The 20,595-nt window shown below is 35.9% G+C and overlaps 1 protein-coding gene across 1 annotated transcript; it reads right to left on the bottom strand.

The window, feature by feature from the left end:
• Positions 1–939: 939 nt before the first annotated feature.
• On the bottom strand, positions 940–8,311 carry LOC144448618 (S-adenosylmethionine-dependent methyltransferase Rv2258c-like). The gene is made up of 4 exons (XM_078138895.1): positions 8,121–8,311; positions 3,948–4,168; positions 2,634–2,753; positions 940–1,502 (listed from the first exon to the last, which is right to left on the bottom strand). The coding sequence occupies exons 1-4, from the start codon at positions 8,309–8,311 to the stop codon at positions 940–942; spliced, it is 1,095 nt and encodes a 364-aa protein (XP_077995021.1).
• Positions 8,312–20,595: the final 12,284 nt, after the last annotated feature.

Below are 20,595 nucleotides of genomic sequence, written 5' to 3'. Positions count from 1 at the left end.
TGTATGTATGTCTGTCTGTCTGTCTGTCTGTCTGTCTGTCTGTCTGTCTGTCTGTCTGTATGTATGTATGTATGTATGTATGTATGTACGATGTATGTATGTATGTATGTATGTATGTATGTATGTATGTATGTATGTATGTATGTATGTATGTATGTATGTATGTATGTACGATGTATGTATATATGTATGTATGTATGTATGTATGTATGTATGTCTGTCTGTCTGTCTGTCTGTCTGTCTGTATGTATGTATGTATGTATGTATGTATGTATGTATGTATGTATGTATGTATGTATGTATGTATGTATGCATGCATGCATGTATGTATGTATGTATGTATGTATGTATGTATGTATGTATGTATGTATGTATGTATGTATGTACGATGTATGTATGTATGTATGTATGTATGTATGTATGTATGTATGTATGTATGTATGTATGTATGTATGTCTGTCTGTCTGTCTGTCTGTCTGTCTGTCTGTCTGTCTGTCTGTCTGTATGTATGTATGTATGTATGTATGTATGTGGTTGGTTTTGTTAAACTTCAGATGTGATCTACAACAATGGTATATCGACTATCGGTAAGTTATAATACAGACACACATACAATCGACACAGTGATGTAATTATTCTCACGGCATCTCTAATAGCAAATTTATTTCAAGTGGCCACACATTTGACCTCATTCAGTGTTACACTATCTTGAGTACAGGTTGGTTCTGTCAGCATCCATATCTACTGAATCGTGTGATATCTCTTATGAAAAATACAATAGTTTTATATTCATCCTATCTTAGTTTATCGATAGCATTGTTTCCATAGCAATAAATTTTATTTGATAAAAGAATTGGTTTGTAAATTATAACATGTCCACAAACCGTCCTAAAATATTGCTAGACCATTGTTCTGATAAAATAAAAAAACTTTGATTCTTCATTTTTCTTTACTACAATAGAACACACGACTTGTTTGCCCATTTTCTTTGGAATCAAAACAATTAAACCCATACTCAGCCAGAATTTCAAATGCCCTTTCCTGACCCCACATAGCTCCTAAACCAAAGCCACCTTCCGTGTAGAGTGACGTAGGCATGCAACGAAAGAGACTGATGATGTAATCAATAGTCGCAAGAGGGCGGTCTAAGTTATCAGCATGTTTGGTGTGTCCGGCAGCATCTTGCATGATAAAGTAACCATCATCCTTGAGCAGTCTTTTGATTTCTTTGAGAAGTAGGTCAGGTCGACCGACGTCATGAATGACATCCATGCAATAAACGATATCAAATTTAGCATTCCAGTCCTGTGACGTAACACTTGCGTCACCGAGGTGAAAGGTCACGTTTGTTAGTTGCATGGAATCTGCATGCAATTTGGCAGCCATGACGGTTTTCTTATTTACATCAATGCCATGGAATTCACACTTTGGAAAGTCACGTGCTAAGTAACACAGGGCAGCACCACTACCGCAGCCAACCTCATATACTGTAGATGAACTTTCTGAAACAGGAAACACAAAGATGGCTGACACTCGAGTAAATCACTACAATTAATCTGTATGTATTACCAATAATACTCAAGGAATAATAGTTAGAAGTCTGTATTTATGGTAAAATATGTTAGTTTACAAAAGTATTGAAAAACAATTGAACCTGAGCAAAGTTTAGCACTCCATCACGAGAGTTTGATAAGGGATGTCGTCCGTAGCCTGACCAAATTGCCCGGGGGGGGGGGGGGGGGGCAGAGCATGTATTGGTGCAATCATGCATTTACAATTTAGAAAGGTGGCTAATTTACATAAATGTGCATGCAATTTACGTTATACCCATTTTAGCGTACGCAATTACATATGTAATGTATCTTTTGAAAGTAGTTGCCGAAAAGATGTTACATTCAAAGTAAAAAAACAAACTTTTAAATAAAAGAAGTTGGATGGTGCTTTCTCAACTAAGTAACACAACACAATAATCTTCTTCTTTACCATTTGTCCTACAGTCTGTGCAGGTACAACGGGAAGTACAACTAACATTTTGAACATATTTTTTTTCTTAGTATTCGGATGTAAATAACCAGTTCTGATAGCTACAATCGCTAGGATGTTCACCATGTTCATCATTGCGTCATTTGTGATGGAATTAGAGATTTTGAGTCGTCTGAAGCCCTTCTAAAATCTCAAAATAGATAAATTGCTATTTTACTGTGCCACACTAGATTTTGACCTATGTCATGCCATTAGCCGTAATTACAAAGATTCCTAAATTTCGAATAAATGTGGACAAAAATCTTTCATTCGTGTAGATAATATATATCAAAAAATTTAGTCCACAAAATGGTTAATTTAACTGACAAAACCTTGTTACCTTGGCGAACTGACTTAATAATATTCATAAGCCTCGAAAAAGTGGGGACACTGGTGGCGAACAAAATTTAGGTGCGCAGGAACGTAGTGATTTGGCATGTGTTCTGTCATTTTGGGGTTGAGGATAGGAAAACTTCTTGTACATATGATAATGTCATTTTTACAGCCCAATCTCCTTTAATTTCTGGAGACATGTAAAGAGTACAAAGACAACGAGACAGAGTTGAGTAAGTTATCAAGATGATATGATTAAGAAATTCTCAGGGAAATACCAAGAATTCGTCTTAATTCGTCCCGATCTGTCAAAAACTTGGGTGCCCTTTCCTGAAGATTCCTCATTGTTATAGTATCAGTCCATGGTGGTTGAAGTGTGTATTTCGCATATGTGACTCCTGCAGTGCGTAAGCAAAGAAATAAATTAATTAATAAACAACAATAAAAATGATTATTCACCTGTCATTGTTATGCATACCATCTATCAAAACAGTTTCTTATCACATTTCCCATATACAAATATTATCCTGTATCATTTTTAAAAACGACCATACATACATACATACATACATACATACATACATACATACATACATACATACATACATACATATAATACATACATACATGCATGCATGCATGCATGCATGCATACATACATACATACATACATACATACATACATACATACATACATACATACATACATACATACATACATACATACATACATACATACATACATACATACATACATACACGCACACACGCATACATACATACATACATACATACATACATACATACATACATACATACATACATACATACATATAATACATACATACATGCATGCATGCATGCATGCATGCATACATACATACATACATACATACATACATACACACACACACACATACACACACACATACATACATACATACATACATACATACATACATATACATACATACATACATACATAGAAACACATACATACATACATACATACATACATACATACATACATACATACATACATACATACACGCACACACGCATACATACATACATACATACATACATACATACACATATACATACATTCATACATACATAGAAACACATACATACATACATACATACATACATACATACATACATACATACATACATACATACATACATACATACATACACGCACACACACACGCATACATACATACATACATACATACATACATACATACATACATACATACATACATACATACATACATACATACATACATGTATGCATGCATGCATGCATGTATGTATACATACATACATACATACATACATACATACATACATACATACACATACATACATACATACATACATACATACATACATACATACATACATACATACATACATACATACATACATACATACACACACACCTACATACATACATACATACATACATACATACATACATACATACATACATACATACATACATACATACATACATACATACATACATACATACATACATACATACATACATACATACATACATACATACATACATACATACATACCTCTCGGTCCGTCTTTCTTGAAACATTCCAAGACATCTTTATAAACTTCACACACCATAGGTATTCCTTCAAGTAATATCGCCTGTTCACCTTCTCCATCCTTAGATGAACACAAATATTTGTGACGATGTCTGGGTAGAAAATATCTCTCTACTTCTGTATCAGACTGGATATCTACAATCTTACTGGTTACCATGGCACCCAACCACTCTCTGACATACCTGTAAAACGGGTCAAAACATAATCCATAATTTGTTTACTGTAGGTTAGGTCTGAGATGAGGAACTACTAAAACTAAATTAGTGAACTTACATTGTAAATTAGTCGAATACTCATAACGTGCCTCTTATGAGTGAGTAGAAGGTAAGTTCTATTTTTAACACTCAAGTTGCCATACTACACTGTAAGCACACTTTCTAAAAGGCTCTTGTATACAAAGCTTTTCAAGAACATTTTGACAAACGTCAACAACTTTATGTTGTTGTTATTTCGACTCCTTAAGAGAGTTAATTGCTGCTGACTCATACGCCAGGAACATACCGTGGATTTGAATGACCCACCAATTGCAATACAGATCACCGAAGCCAGATATCAGATGTTATCAAAGTGGCCTCAAAGATATAGAATAGAATAGAATAGAATAGAATAGAATAGAATAGAATAGAATAGAATAGAATAGAATAGAATAGAATAGAATGGAATGGAATGGAATGGAATAGAATGGAATAGAATAGAATAGAATAGAATAGAATAGAATAGAATGGAATATAACTATATTGTCCATTTACGGTAATTTTCCTTTCGCTTCACCAAAATATAAAAGGCACATTAAAATATATATACACACTAAAATAATTATAGTAACACAAACACAGTTACAATCTTCCAATAAAAGTATTCTTCGAATTCAGAGTAGATCTTTAAAACAAAATTTGTCAGAAGCTTAAAATCACAGGTCTGAGTTCAGTATGGTTATTGCACTTGGTATAAATGATTTCTTAAAAATGTTCTTACGAGTCAAAGGTACTCTATATCGTCTTCCAGAAGGTAACAAATCAAACTGCGAGTACAATGGATGTGAGTTATCACTAACAATTGCTTGGGCTTTCCTATGGACGGAGAGTTTGTAGAGTTCATAGAGCTGACTCTGTTTTTTACCAATTATTTTCCCGGCCAAATTTACAACTCGTGTCACTTTAGTTCTATTTTTAACACTCATGCAAGTTGCCATACCACACTGTAATGTTAAAAGTTAGCACACTTTCTAAAAAGCTCTTGTATACAAAGCTTTTCAAGAACATTTTGACAAACGTCAAAACTGCGTAGCCTCCCCAGTAAAAATATACGCTGCATGGCCTTCTTAACAATACAGTTAGTGTTTTCAGTGAAATTTAGCTTTTGATCCAATTGCAAACCTAGATATTTGAAACACTCAAGGATTTCTACAGCCTGACCGTTCAATACAGCCAGTTCAAATGTAACACTACGTTTGTCATTTTCTATTATTAGTTCCTTGGTTTTAGCCATGTTGATTTCCAGTAAACTTGACTTCCAGTAAACATCGTATGATGTTTACATTAATTTTATGAAACATGTTCCAAATCACAAAGTGAGTAGTGAACAAACAAACAATACAAAACTAGAATTAAAGAAACATTTTAAACCTGGTTGTATTATGTATAAATGTACAAAGACCGTATTACGAACAAGGACCGTATTACAAATGAGGAAGTTAGCAACATGATCAGTAGAGCCATTGGGCCATATGTAGATTTACTAATACAACGCTTGTCAAGAAGAGGAAACTGAAATGGTATGGGCACGTCACTAGATCAACTGGCCTTGCAAAAACAATCCTTCAAGGCACAGTACCAGGCTAGGGGGGGGGGGGAAGAGGTAGACAGAGAAAGAGATGGGAAGACAACATCCGGGAGTGGATGGGCCTGTCATTCGCCAGATTGCAGTGGGCTGCAGCAGATCATGGCAAGTGGCGGGACATTGTCAGGTTATCATCAGGTAGTGCCTCAACAACTCCACCCAGGGGTTATGAGACAGTAGTAGTAGTAGTATGTATAAATGTACCCAACGGAGACCGTATATTTGCTAATGAAAACGTCTTAGTTTAAATTTGATTTCAAATTTCAATATGACCCATTGTGATGCATGATGGGATGGGTTGTGAGTGTGACTTTGCATGCTTTGTATTATTGATACAGTGATTTGAGTGGCCGTCTGATGAAAATGTTGGGGGGGGGGGGAGAGGATATAGGCAGATCTATTATACCAATTGTGCAATCACAACCAACGTACATTAAAGGTGATTCAAAATGCTCACATTCACTATCGCTAATTTGAAAGATGACATGTTTGTGAAACGCATTCTGGTTTTAAAACTGTTAAAGAGCGTCTGAAAACACCTTAAAATGACCTTTTTTTCAGTCAATTCCCTTCGGATTTACTTCGAGAGTTTTCGGGTATTTCCGGTCCCACCTAGACCACGGGATTATATGACGTCATAAGGGGTACTGCCAGTGGTTAGCACGTAGCCTATGACGAGAGTAGTCAACAGGTGAATAAAACTCAACAGCATTGTGAAAAAAACATTGCTGGTCGTTGAAATAGACATCAGTAAACAAAAACTACAATCTACATGTCTTATTAACCAACATTTACCAATATTTACTCACACTTTCTGACTAATTGTCAGTGTCTGTGGGTATAAATGCTAAAATATTATGTCCCCATATTATGGCAAAATAAATCAAAACATGTCTAGCAAAATACCAATAGTGAATGTGAGCATTTTGAATCACCTTTAAAGACTCAACAAATTTCATAAGAAAACTTGGATCAGTTGAGATCAGTGAAAACGTAACACTGGTTACCATGAATGTGGTTTCAATGTACACCAACACATTGCACAGTGATGCAATAGAGTCAATATATGAGGCATTGAACCTTGTAGAATGTCAACAAACCAATTTTACGATTCCGAAACCGCCAACAGAATATCTCCTTAAACTATTAGATGTGATCCTATATGAACCAGCTTGGAAAAATATTTCTACTTATTAACAAACTTGATCTAACAACTCATAGTTGGTTACATGGTAAACACAATGTCACAGTCATACACATATTTAAAATTAATGGTGTTCGGAGTCCCCTTCCCCCTTTTCCTACTATTAGCAGCAAGTAGAATAATACATTTTGGAGGTAGGAGCGTAACGTGTACCGGCTGGGATCGGGAAGGGTATCATTCCTCCTCCCGCCGTTGGAACTTTTTGAAATTTTGAAACCAAAAGTATGCATTCCGGTGTTATCAGCTGATTGGAAATACGCAGTTCTGATCACAATAGAAATATTGATTAAAACATAGAGAACAGACCCAAACCGAATGCCTCCCGTAAGGGCAAAATACCATATGTTTTCCCCGAATCCAACCTCGTACTTACAAGTAGCCAACCACAAATCGTCTTACAATATATTACTCAACGTTCGAAATTGAAAGAAAGAGAACGACCAGACCCGGGGACCAGGCATTGTCTGTGGTCTGTGCTCATGCTCTTTTCGAACAGAACGTTCTGAAGTACTGTACCCGTATGTTTCAGCGTATTACGCGTTTTCATTGGTTGAGTGAATTCACCCAGCTCTCGTGTGGCTTGGGTAAATCAAGACTCAAAAGTCTACATAAGTCGAAAAAGGGGGGGGGGGGGTCAAAACCTCAGTACATACGTATATACACTTTCTATGGGACTAGCCCCCCCCCCCCCCCCCCGACGCACATATCATAAACATGAAGTGACGTGACGTACTTGATAGTATGCAACATTGAAAAGGTCAATGTGCATTGTATGTCAGTAATATGGCTGCCCATGGACGGACGGACGGACGGACGGACGGACGGACAGATTTCATTCCGATGCCCCCCCCCCTTGAGGGCTACTAACAGTTGAAGACGCAGTACGCCGACCACTAAATTACGATTTTACGGATTTCAATTGCAACGTGTGATAGAGGGACTGTGGTTTTACAATTACGAAAAGTAAAATGATCAATTGCGAAGCACGAAAATACCACTTGCCCACCCTCTCTACCTGTCTTTATACATGGCCATCATGCATTCTGTACTAGCCCGTCTACATATATCCGATAACCTTGCAGTTTACGCACCTTTCTTTCAGCCCTGCGGTGTCTGCAATTTCGCGTGAAGTTTTCGGTTCATCAAACGTTGCCATGGTGTTGAACAGACCAGTGGTCGACCCTACTGCTATGCCAACAGATGCAAAGCCATGTTGTACAATCTCAACCATTCGATTCCCGAAAGACTCTCCATGGTCATCGTCGTTCATACCGGTCGCCATCTTAAAACGCGGCTAGTTAAAGAGAACGTGACCCCATTTGATCTTTGATATATTGTTCAAGGTCGAATAATTGCTATCTGCAACCTTGTTTACCTAAATGTGCAGGACTGTCTGTCAATAGACTCTCTCACTGCCCTCGGAGCTTCGCATTACTGTAATATTAAAGCTAAACGAATTATTTTGTATGTACCGACCCTACATAACGTACTCCATGACCGTACTCGAATATCCTTGTACGGTACCACATAGAGATTACTATTAGCCCGGGCTTCGCGAAAACACGGGCGTCGCAGTCACACGTCAGCAAATAGTTATCTCTATCATGGTCGATGAGGGCGCACAGTACAACTTCGAGTATGGTTATGTAGCTGGTATTGGTACATACAAAATAATTCGTTTAGCTTTAATTTTAGTAAAGCGAAGCTCCGAGGACTGTGAGAGAGTCTAGTCTGTCAAGTGTAAAACACAGTAATTGGCCCCAATGAGTTTATTTTTTAGCGCCCAATATTACTTACAGTAACTGTTATTAGCTGGGAATAATAGTTCACTTCTCAGTCGCACCTTGGAATTCAAAAACATATATCTGGAAATTGTGTGTTATTCTAGATCCATAGTCAGAGCGAAGGCCACGTCCAGTAGTAAATATGACGCAGCTGTCCTAGAGGTGAACGGACTTTATCCCACGGGTTTATTATCAATTGATGTCTACGCCCACACGACGTACTTCGAGTTGAGAACCACTATATTTTCTGTAAATACTGCACATATTCGAAAGAAATCAAACAAAGCATTGAATTTTTAATTACAGGGAATAAGTGCAAATGGTTACCTTACCCAATCGAAATATGCTGAATCAGTTGAATGCCCTTCCTGAGGATGGGGGAATACCCAAGGATGGGGGGAATATCCATATCCGGTCTACGTATAAAACGTGTACCGTTTACTTGCGTAGCATTGGATCGGTAATACTCACACAGCCGTGCAGTACTGAACAATAATTATAATGTCATACTCATGGCATTTCGCGAATAAGTGCGACGTCCTTCAGAACAAGTAGTGGGTGATTCCCTTCACGAATGTTGGCCGTATCCCTCCGAGCCGATAACGAGTCCAGGATGACGTCAAATACGCTAGAAATTATCCTAGACCAAGTAATTTTTGATATTTCGATTACGGTTTTAATATAAAATATTGCCGCTCGTTGACCTCATGAAATGAAAGTGCTACAGCTCGTTTCATTTAGTTTTCAGAACGCTACTACCCTCTCTACTATAGTATTGAATTACACGTTGAGATCAGTAAAATCACACCACAGACGTCAAGGTAGGAATAACTTGTTTGACTATAGACACTTGCATATAAATATTTGAGACCGACAAAAAGAACAGATCTGCAGTTATGCACATAACTCGGCTCATACACTAAAATATTAATTAACACTATAAAACATCAAATACATGGTGAAATATTCAAAATCACACTCAAATGTCATTTCAAAATTATGTTCGATTGAACCATCAACAGTTAAACTAAAACATATTCAAAAGACAACGATGTCACTGCGATATAACTATCACAATGTACGCTTATATAGGCCTATTTCTCTAATTTTATGTTTTTAGACATTATGCGCATATAATGTGGATGCACGGATGGCGGCGATGTGTTTAGACAAGTTGTGTTTGTGCATTGTTTATATTAGCGATGCTGATCGATGTTCGGCAAACCATGAACTGAAAAGGAAACCATATTTTGACACGAGTTGTATTATGTACGTACTGTAGCCAAACAAACAATTTGATGCAGAGTGAATGTGCCACGATATGTTCTAGTTTCAATATGATGCATACGTAGTGTAGCACCATAATGCTGTTGACACATCACCTGGATGTTGTAGTCCTGGCATAGCAAACGATGTGACTGACCGTGTTAGTAGTTTTTGTCTACTGTTTACTTTGATGACAATATCCAATATTCGACAGACCATGAATTAAATAAATAAACAGTGAAATGATTATACATATTACAAAGATAGCAACAGGGATAGGTAGATAAGTGAATACAGATTAAAACATGCCTAGCAACAAGACCATGCCCATAGCAACAGTCAGTATATTGCAAAGATGAAACGTGACATGTGTAGGTAAGTGATAACAATTCCAAAACTGTAAGCAAATATGCCTAGTAAAAAGACCATGCCCATAGCGACAGCCAAATACAGTTGCTATATCGCGCTATGTTTGACATGACATCTCCAAAATTGTACAAACCATATTATTACCTAACAAAAATCACCTCCAAAGTTTAATTGCTTTCAGTAGGGTGGGTCGGATGTACATTCAATATTAAATACAACGGTATAAGGTGACATTTCATGATTTTCGTTCATGTCATTTCATGTCCCATGACACAACTGTAATAATACAGCTATAACTTACTCTTTGCGGGAAATGACCATACATATAACTCACGTCATGAACATAATAATGTAAACCTCTCTTTCATCACCATCACATTCTACTGAGCTATGTAAATCACACATTCTCTCTACAAATTCGAACATTGAACACAGTCTTTCACTTGAAATATTCCACCAAAAATCTCCAGAAAGTACGGGCCATATTTTCACCATCGGCACTTTCCATGGCATCATCCCTGGTCGATGGTCAACAATTCTGTATTTTTTGACTTTACAGATAAAACGAATCAAAAACACCAGCAGTCCTTGTGACAGTCTTTTAGTCGTCCAGTTATGTTTTAAATAACTTTATGTAATGCGATCTTCAAATATTTACTGTGTGGGTACGATCAACAATGTCCCCGTGTTGTTTATGAATCATCAATGAATCTCATGTACCATAATTCAACATGATTCCGTTTCCGTTTATTTGCCATAGAAAGAATGAATTTGTCACAGTATGCCATACATATACAGAAATTGACAAACTAGAGAAATTGCACAACACATCTGTATAGAATATAATTGAGAGTTCTATGGCTGGAAAACAGGGAAAAGCTAAAGTGTAGCTTGTAAAAATCTGTTTCCCGAGTTTGATACTTTACAATTCGTAGTACAATGAGAAATAATGAGGGCTTTCTAAAAGAAGAATGTAAAATATCAATACAATTGTTCTACAGTAACTATTATAATAATACAAATAATTACAAAATACCGTATTTACACAAGAAAAAAAATCAGTTCAGTCAAAAGATATAAAACAATTGGAAGGAAACATATAATAAAACTATACATATACTTTGGAATGTTGCAACATCTGGTATAGTTTGATGCATCCACAGGCCAAAATTTGATAAGACTGGTAATGTCTACAGAATATGCAAGCTTATTGTCTGATAAGGTATGTATCAGTATATATATGACAATAAAACACATATCATATCATATCATATCATATCATAAGAAAGTACTCTTTAATCGCTGATTTGAAAGCATTTCTGTTGGTGATGTTACGTATCGTGTGAGGTACGTCATTCCAGATTTTACCACCATGGTAGTCTAGAGAGTACTGGCTAAGAGTGAACGTTTTCCTTGGTATGGAAATATTACAATTCGTATATATATACGTGTGCAGATAAGGGAATAGTGGTCATAAATATTGTTCGTGCGAAGTGGAGAATAGACGGTAAGCTTACGAACATAGACAATGGGGACCGCTATGTGTATGTAGAGAAGCTAAAAAAGCCAATACCATCTGAATGGCAACTTAAGCTTGGAAACTTTATGGTCTTGCTTCTCTACCGAGACAAAACAAAACCCAACGTACCGGAGGGTAACAGGGGCATCCCGTACTGCTTCAATTGTTTGCAACCTGGGCACCTGAAAAAAGAATGTACTCAACCCATAGTATGTAAGGTGTGCAGGCAAGATGGACACGTAGGTGCCGAGTGTCAATCAAAAGGCTCTACGGCTCGTGAACAGACCGTTGGTATTCATCCAGTATTTGAGGACATTAGTGAAAACGATCAAGATACCGCAATGGCTTCTCAACGAGATGATGAGGAAGTAGAGGTCGGTACAGAAGAAGATAAAGTCGCAGGTGTAAAAGAGGCTGAAACAACAGCCGGTGCACGTAGGAAACAACTGAAAATTACCGACTTTGCTAAAGTGCCCAGTCTGTCTAATTTGCCAAATGTAGTCAAGTTAAAAGAGAGTAAAAGAAAACACATCAGTACATCTACAGATATGTCGACTACATCAGTTCTGTCGGAGCAAGACGTCTCTGGTTCCGAATCGGAAGATTCACTTTTTCTCTCGATCGCCAAGAGATCACAGCAAAGCAATAATAAGGGTAAGAAGAAGAAAACACATCAGAAAAAGCGAATAAAGTAGGAAATGGTCATATGTGATTTTACTGTAATACGTATGTAATGCACAATTTACACTGCTTATCTATTAATTGTAGAGGACTTAGAGGCAAAGAGAAGAGACAGCAAATATTTCAATGGTGTAGAGACCAAAAGGCAAATATTTTGCTGTTGCAAGAAACTTATTGGGATGACAGTATAATAGAGCAGGTAGAAAGAGAGTGGATAGGCAAAGTGTTTAACTCTTTTGGCACTTGCCATAGTAGAGGTGTTGCTATTTTAATAGATAGTAGAAATGAATACGAGGTGTTAAGTGTTAAGACAAGTGAGGACGGTAGAAAGTTACTTGTTTCATTAAATATTGACGATGAGTGTTTTACCTTTGTCAATGTGTATGCACCTAATCTGCAAAAGGAAAGAGAAAGATTCTTCTGTACGTTGAAAAATTGGATTTACAGAACTACAGTAGAAAACAACTTTCTTATTGGAGGTGACTTTAATTGTGTACTTGATCCAATAATCGACAAGCAAGGAACAAAAAGTCATTCTGTGAAATCAAAGAATCTGTATAGAATGATAAATTCTTTAGAAGTATGTGACGTCTGGCGAGAGCTAAACCCAAACAAAAGGCAATTTACCTGGAGACAAGTGTCATTAGGCCTAGCTAGTAGGCTAGACTTTTGGCTTATATCTACGTATCTTCTGTCTAGTATCACTTCTGCTGACATTCGTCCAGCAGTTCGAGCGGATCACAATGCCGTTTCTGTAAAATTCCGTTTTCAGCATCAAGACAGTGGACCTTGTTATTGGAAGTTGAACACTAGTCTACTTTGTGATCATAAGTACAAAATGATCATACGGAGGGTGATAATGGAGACTTTAAATGAATATAGTAGTGAATGCGATAAAAGGACGTTATTAGAAGTGATAAAAGTAAAAATTAAGGAAAAAACTGTAAAGTATGCAAAAGACAGAGCAAAGAGCAGAAGGAGGGAAGAAGAAATACTGCAAAAGGAGATTATGGATTTAGAGAACAAATTAAACGATCATAATATGGGATCAAATTACTTTAGGAAAATATATTGCGAAAAGAGAAAACAATTAGATGAAGTGTATGTCTATAAGCTCAGAGGTTTGCAAGTCCGTTCACGTGTAAAGTGGTATGAGGAGGGAGAAAGGAATAGCAGATACTTCTTGGGTTTAGAAAGGAAAACGTATAAAACCAAGCAGATATGTAAATTAGAAGTAGATGGGAAAATTATTATGAAGCCAAGTGAGATTTTAAAAGCAGAAACAGATTTCTACAGTGATCTGTACAAATCAAAGAATGTGAAAGAGGAAGAAATTAATCAATACCTAGAAGGCGTTAACTTAGAGTGTAGGCTAAAACGTAGTGAAGCTAATATATGTGATGGTCTTATTACAATAGGGGAATGTACGAAAGCTATCAGAAATATGAAAAACAATAAAACGCCGGGCTTAGACGGAATACCAATAGAGTTTTACAGAGAGTTTTGGGAGGAATTAAAGGAAATAGTAGTAGATTCTTTTAACGAGGGCTATAGAGAAAATAAGTTGACCACTTCCCATTACTGTGGTCTATTAACTCTGATTCATAAAAAGAATTCTCGTTTAAATTTGCAGAATTGGAGACCAATATCGCTACTGAATCATGATTATAAAATTCTTTCTTGTGTTCTTGCGGAAAGAATTAAACAGGTATTGCCAATAATTATAAATAGTGACCAAGTAGGTTACATCAAAGGGCGGTTTATTGGTCAAAACGTACGCCTAATAGAAGACATTATAGAGTTTACAGAGAAAAGAAAGATGAGTGGTGCTATTATTTTTCTTGATTTTTGCAAGGCTTTTGATTCCGTAGAACATCGGTTCTTGTCTGCTGCTTTGCAAAAATTTGGGTTTGGAAACAGTTTTATTCATTGGATAAAGACAATCTACAGAGAATGTACTAGTGCAATTATCAATAATGGCTGGGTGTCACCCTCTTTCATTGTGCAGCGTGGTATCCGTCAGGGATGTCCCTTGTCTGCTTTGTTATTTTTGATCGTGGTTGAAATTCTTGCAAATGTCATAAGGAGTGATACAAAACTTCAAGGTTTTAAAGTTAGAAGGAAGAGTATTAAGATAATGCAACTTGCAGATGATATGCAAATATTTATAAGTAAGAAAAAATCTTTAGCTAGAGTGTTGAATATTATAGACGAATACGGCAAATATGCTGGGTTGAAGCTTAATAGAGAGAAAACAGAAGGGTTGAAACTGGGACTTTGGAAAAGGGAGGATCTCGGTCTAATCCCTTGGCCAATGAAACCTATTAAAGCATTGGGCATATTCTTCGGACATAACAAGAATGAACTGAGGAAGCTCAACTGGGATGATAAAATTGAAAAAATTGAAGCTATGATAAACGGGTGGAAGAAAAGATACTTAAGCCTCTTTGGCAAAATATCTATTATAAAGAGTCTTGGCATGTCAAAAATTGCATATGTAGCTTCTATGATTGAAACACCTAACCTCGTGGTTCAAAGGTTGAACAATGTATTTATGAATTTCTTGTGGGGTGGCAAAAGAAGCAAAATAAGAAAGGAAATTATTGTACAGAAATTTGAAAAGGGGGGTTTGCAAATGATCAATATTGATGCCTTCATAAAATCATTAAAATGCAGATGGGTAAACCGACTAGTTAATGCAGGGGATGAAACCTGAAAAGCAATAATAGAACACCATTTTCGGGAATTTGGAGGTTGCAAACTTATTTTTAATTACAATCTTGACAAAAAAGGTCTAGTTTACATTACGAGGAATATGCCATGTTTTTATAGGGAGGTCATTATGAACTGGTATAAGGTTGTTAGGAATAATGACAATCTTAATTTAACACCTAGTTCAATTGGAGAACAAATTATCTGGGGAAACAGACATTTAAATGCTGGTTACAAGTCTGTGTTGTTTTTCAAAGAATGGATTGAGTCAGGAATTATTCACATAGCAGACCTATTTAATAACGGTAGTTTTATTAGATACAATACTCTATTGGACAAATTGAAATGTAAGAGTAACTGGATTGTACAATACATAGAGGTAAAAAAAGCAATCCCCAAAACTTGGTACAGAATTATGTGTGAAGTTAGCAATAAAATTTATATAAGATTTGGTAGGATACAGCTAAGAAAAAGAGCTTTCAACGGAGAATACAAAGACATGTTTGATTTTGCATGTAAAGATTTTTACTGGAACATAGTAAGTAATAGTGGTGCTAAAACGTATGCTCCTAAGATTTGGGAAAAGGATTGTGGGAAAGATTGTAACTGGAAGGAAATATGGGTAGAAAAAATTAAATGTATGCCAGTTAAAAAAATAGCACAATTTAATTATTATCTATTATACAACAAAATCCCACACAAAGAAAATTTGTTTAAATGGAAAATAATGAATAATCCATTCTGTGAGATCTGTAAAAATATTGAAGACAGTAAACATTTTCTTTATGAATGTAAAGCTGTCAAGCAGTTCTGGAGAAAATGTATTAATATAATCAATCAATTGTATAGAATGAACGTAAGACTGCTGTGGAAGCACATTGTGTATGGATACAGAATATATTGTAAGACTTTTGATGTATTTAATTTAATCTTGATGGTGGCGACTTTTGCCGTATATAAAGCGAGAATTTTGGAAAGAAGAGATATTGAACAAATAATAAGAGAAGAAATATTTTATATCAATTATAATAAGAAGAACAAAATGTTGAAAGAGTTTGTTAATGCTTTGTGAGCTACACGATGTATATATTCTTTCAAAGGGATGTAAATAAAAGTTGACTTTTGAAAAAAAAAAAAAAAAAAAAAAAAAAAAATATATATATATATATATATATATATATATATATATATATATATATATATATATATATATATATATATATCCATGCAATCAAAGCAAATTTCAAGTACCATATTCCATTTTTTTCAGAAAGATTTGTACTACATAGTAAAATAAAATACTTGAGTGTGTATGTTTTTATTTTCTTATTTCTTTTTTAAATTTATTAAATCATTAGTCTTCTTCACTATTTAGGATCGGAAAAGTTATGATGTACTTTGCACACGTGACTTGAGTTGTATCTTCCTTGCTACATAAGATTTTGCCGCCATACACAAAAGTCAAATACGGATCCAAATGTGTGTATAATAATGTTGTCAGTTGATACAATGTTGTAACAATTGATCATTTGTTCAGATAAATCGTGCATGTTATAAATTGTTTCTGGTCAGAGCGCATTACTCAAATACCCTCGCGCCGGTCTTTCTTTCGTATTTGTCCAGCCCATGCAGTCTGCAGATCCAGTGGGAAACACAAAAATAACCCTCCCTACTTCAGTGAAGACACCTGCAGGGCCAATCGTGAACAAGTAAATGACATCTGCCCCACATACACACTTGCTCTAAAGTACTAAATAAAAATATAGTAGAATGGTGACAGGTTTGTTGAGAATATAATTTTTTTTTTTTAAATATTTGAAAGAATAAATTCGCGTCGTTGCACATTTTAGACAAATGTCCAGACCAGAATCAATTCTTGTTTTGGCCTTATCAATAGATTTTATGTATGTAACCGATCCAATCGATCACTTTGCCATTTTCCACGTAAATTTGTGTAGGCCGATCGTTTCAAGGTGGGTGCTGCTACACCACCCACTGACAACACACTGACGAACCATTTTTGCTGGAAGACCAAGGAGCTGTTTCTAAGTTAAACCTCCTTGGGTTGACCATGGAACTATAACCCCGTTCTACTTCCATGCCGGGAGGACTAGACAGGTACGCAACAATATAAAACACCAAGGTAAATTCTGGATTACATAATATACGGTGAGCGTAATAGGTAATTCATAAGTAAACATTACATAAGGGCTTACAGGTAATTAGTAATTGTTAGGACATGTATTCTTTGTTATGGTAGATATATCTATCAAATATAATTATGGAAAGTGAAATTTGCATTCTTTCGATCAAAGCTCATTAATTATGCAAATAAGCAGGGTGATTAGGTATTCCACATTCAACAATAGCCTCATGTCAAGGCACTTTTATGAATATGTAATGTACGTACCCAATTATAATTACTTTGAATGCTGTAAAAGTTTTATTTTAATGTGATTAGTTAGATACATGTATGTATGTAATTCTTCACGCTTTCCACGTACTTTCTTTGATGGTTTTAGGTGTCGATCAAGGGGTTGTCAGCTTATGATGCCAATAAACAAGGTTGTCATGATTCGATAGTCACTATATCTTCATTCAAATGATTCTTGGCAACTTCCTGTACAATATTAGCACATTGGCCGTTACCAGTTTTCGTTAACATGGTGTACAGTCGTCGGTAGCTATCTGCAGTAATCTCTCCTTCCATTGAAGCCCAGATTTCAATCAATTCTCTAGCTGGATTATAATCAGCATTCTTTGTGTATTTTTGACCCATTTCATCAATCTTAATAGTGGTTAATTTCATCTCATAAGCCAAACCTCGCCAATCGGAAAGGTTGTGTCGTTCATAGTTAAGTATGCTGAATATTTCCGTAGACTCAAATTCTGTGACAGGTTTATTTTTGATGAACACTTTCTAAAGAAATAGAAAGATGAAATATTCATAGATTTTGTTGAATATTTGTAAAGTATAAAATACTCTTTACATTTCTTTTTACATAATAAAATTTTGAGATTGACTTTATTATTGTGAAACCTACTTCTCTCCCCACACCAAAACTAGCAGATAATTGTATTTCAAGTTTGTGGTTACATGACTTGATGCTGATATACTATTAAAGGGAACACCACTCCGGGAAATAGAGACATTTTCATAAACTATATTTTCTGGTTTGGCATTTGATGATTTTGCATCACCTAAATGTTTGACACTAGAGGGAATAAACACCCAGGATTCATGAATATTCATTGTGCAATCATGAATATATTATATCTGCTGACTCGAATCATGCAATGGCGCACAGCAAAAATACCCCATAGATGTAGGAGATCAATTTAATGTTTTTACTGAAATAGTTAGTAGTTGTAGGTGATGTAAAATCCTGAAATGACTCTCCAGAGGTCGTAACTTGTGAAAACGCCTTTATTTCCTAGAGTGGCATTCCCCTTCAATATACATACCGTATTAGTGTTTACATGAACAGGAACTGGCCTTGTCGTTTGCTGTTCTTGTTCCAAATACTGTACACAAGAGAACTCATTGTCAATGTGAGATTGCACCGCAGTCTGAAATATGAAGTCTCGAAACTGGTTTCTGCCATATTGCCATGCAGTGTGATAGTTAAAGGATAAGGTCTGTTGCAAAACGAAAGAAGAAAGTTAGTATTCAACTATAAAACTATAATCATTAATTGATATAATATATATATATCTGTGTGTGTGTGTGTGTGTGTACATGTGTGTGTGTTTGTGTGTGTGTGTGTGTGTGTGTGTGTGTGTTAATCCGAAGAATTGGAAAACTCAGAATTTCTAAGAATTTCATGTGAATTGTATGAGATCGCAAACCTCGTACAAGGTCAGAGTTCAATGTGAAGTGGGTAATGTAATTAAGTAACAATGGCTATTGCTGATCGATTCTACTTCCTAGGGGGTTTTCTAATGTGCACGTAGTTGGCTATTAGAGGAAAATTATTTTCGTGACGGCATGCTGTCTCTGTATTTCTTTGGCGCTCTTTCTGTCTCACTGTTTCCCACTCTGTCAACTCTGTCTGTCTGTCTGTCTGTCTGTCTGTCTGTCTGTCTGTCTGTCTGTCTGTCTGTCTGTCTGTCTGTCTGTTTGTCTGTCTGTGTGTATGTCTGTCTGACTGTCTCTGTGTCTGTGTCTCGCTCTGTCTATCTGTCTGTCTGTCTGTCTGTCTGTCTGTATGTCTGTCTGTTTGTCTGCCTGTCTGTCTATCTGCCTCTGTCTGTCTTTGTGTGTCTGTGTCTCGCTCTGTCTGTCTGTCTGTCTGTCCCTCCCCCCTCTCTCTCTCTCTCTCTCTCTCTCTCTCTCTCTCTCTCTCTCTCTCTCTCTCTCTCTTCTCTCTATCCGTCCTAGCTTAAACTACTATGAAGTATTAATTATATTATAAGACGTGTGTGTGTATATAAATATACTCACTGGTTCTGTCCACAGCTCCCAGGTTTCTTCATTATATTTGTGCATAGAGATATCTACCTCACCCTTATTTCGTGCAAGTTCAAATATTTGAGATTCGCAACTATAGAAATCGCCAATTTTGGACTCTTCAGCATGTGTATTTGCTGCCTGTAAATGAAAGAAGGATACATTTTGTTGTAGAACTCAAGTATGCCAATTAAGGACAAAACATTCTGAGTTTTTCGCTATTGAATAAAAAAGTCCCCCGTTAATATAAACTTACAGAATGCAAGGTATGCATGGTAATTGTTTCAATAGTTCACGTAATCTAGACTAATTAAATTCTGACACTGCTACACTTCCAATTATCACAACTGTTCTGTCATGATAAGATTGGAAGAAAATACCTATATTTATTTGCCAGAAGTCGATAAGATCGGAAGAAAATACATATATTTATTTGCCAGAAGTCGAAAAGAAAGGAAAATTGAAAAATCAAGTGATGAGGAAAATGAATTAGTTAGGTAAATCCATCGGAAACAAAAAGAAAATAAAAGAGAAAAGTAAATAAAAAATAACATTAAAATTCAGGTCAAGACAAAAATATATATATAGTTTAAACCATTCGGGTTTGTGGCCAAGAGAAAACACACACACACACACACACACACACACACACACACACGCGCGCGCGCATACACACACACATATATAATAAAAAAATAATTAAGAAACAAAAAATATGTATGAGCTGTATTATCTCAATACTAATAACTACGCTTGTTGAATATATATAAGGGGCAAATGATGGG

This window comes from Glandiceps talaboti, chromosome 17, assembly GCF_964340395.1.
Source record: "Glandiceps talaboti chromosome 17, keGlaTala1.1, whole genome shotgun sequence".
In the NCBI taxonomy this organism is placed as follows: Eukaryota; Metazoa; Hemichordata; class Enteropneusta; family Spengelidae; genus Glandiceps; species Glandiceps talaboti.
The sequence above is the reverse complement of the archived record's forward strand: the minus strand, read 5'-3'. Positions and strand labels throughout refer to the sequence as shown.

Excerpts from the sequence above, each read along its gene's own strand:
- LOC144448618 (XM_078138895.1), bottom strand. The coding sequence starts at position 8,311 with ATGGCGACCGGTATGAACGACGATGACCATGGAGAGTCTTTCGGGAAT. Across the intron at positions 4,169-8,120 it reads ACCGCAGGGCTGAAAGAAAG|GTATGTCAGAGAGTGGTTGG; the intron begins GTGCGTAAACTG and ends CCCGTTTTACAG. Across the intron at positions 2,754-3,947 it reads CAAGAAAGACGGACCGAGAG|GAGTCACATATGCGAAATAC; the intron begins GTATGTATGTAT and ends TACGCACTGCAG.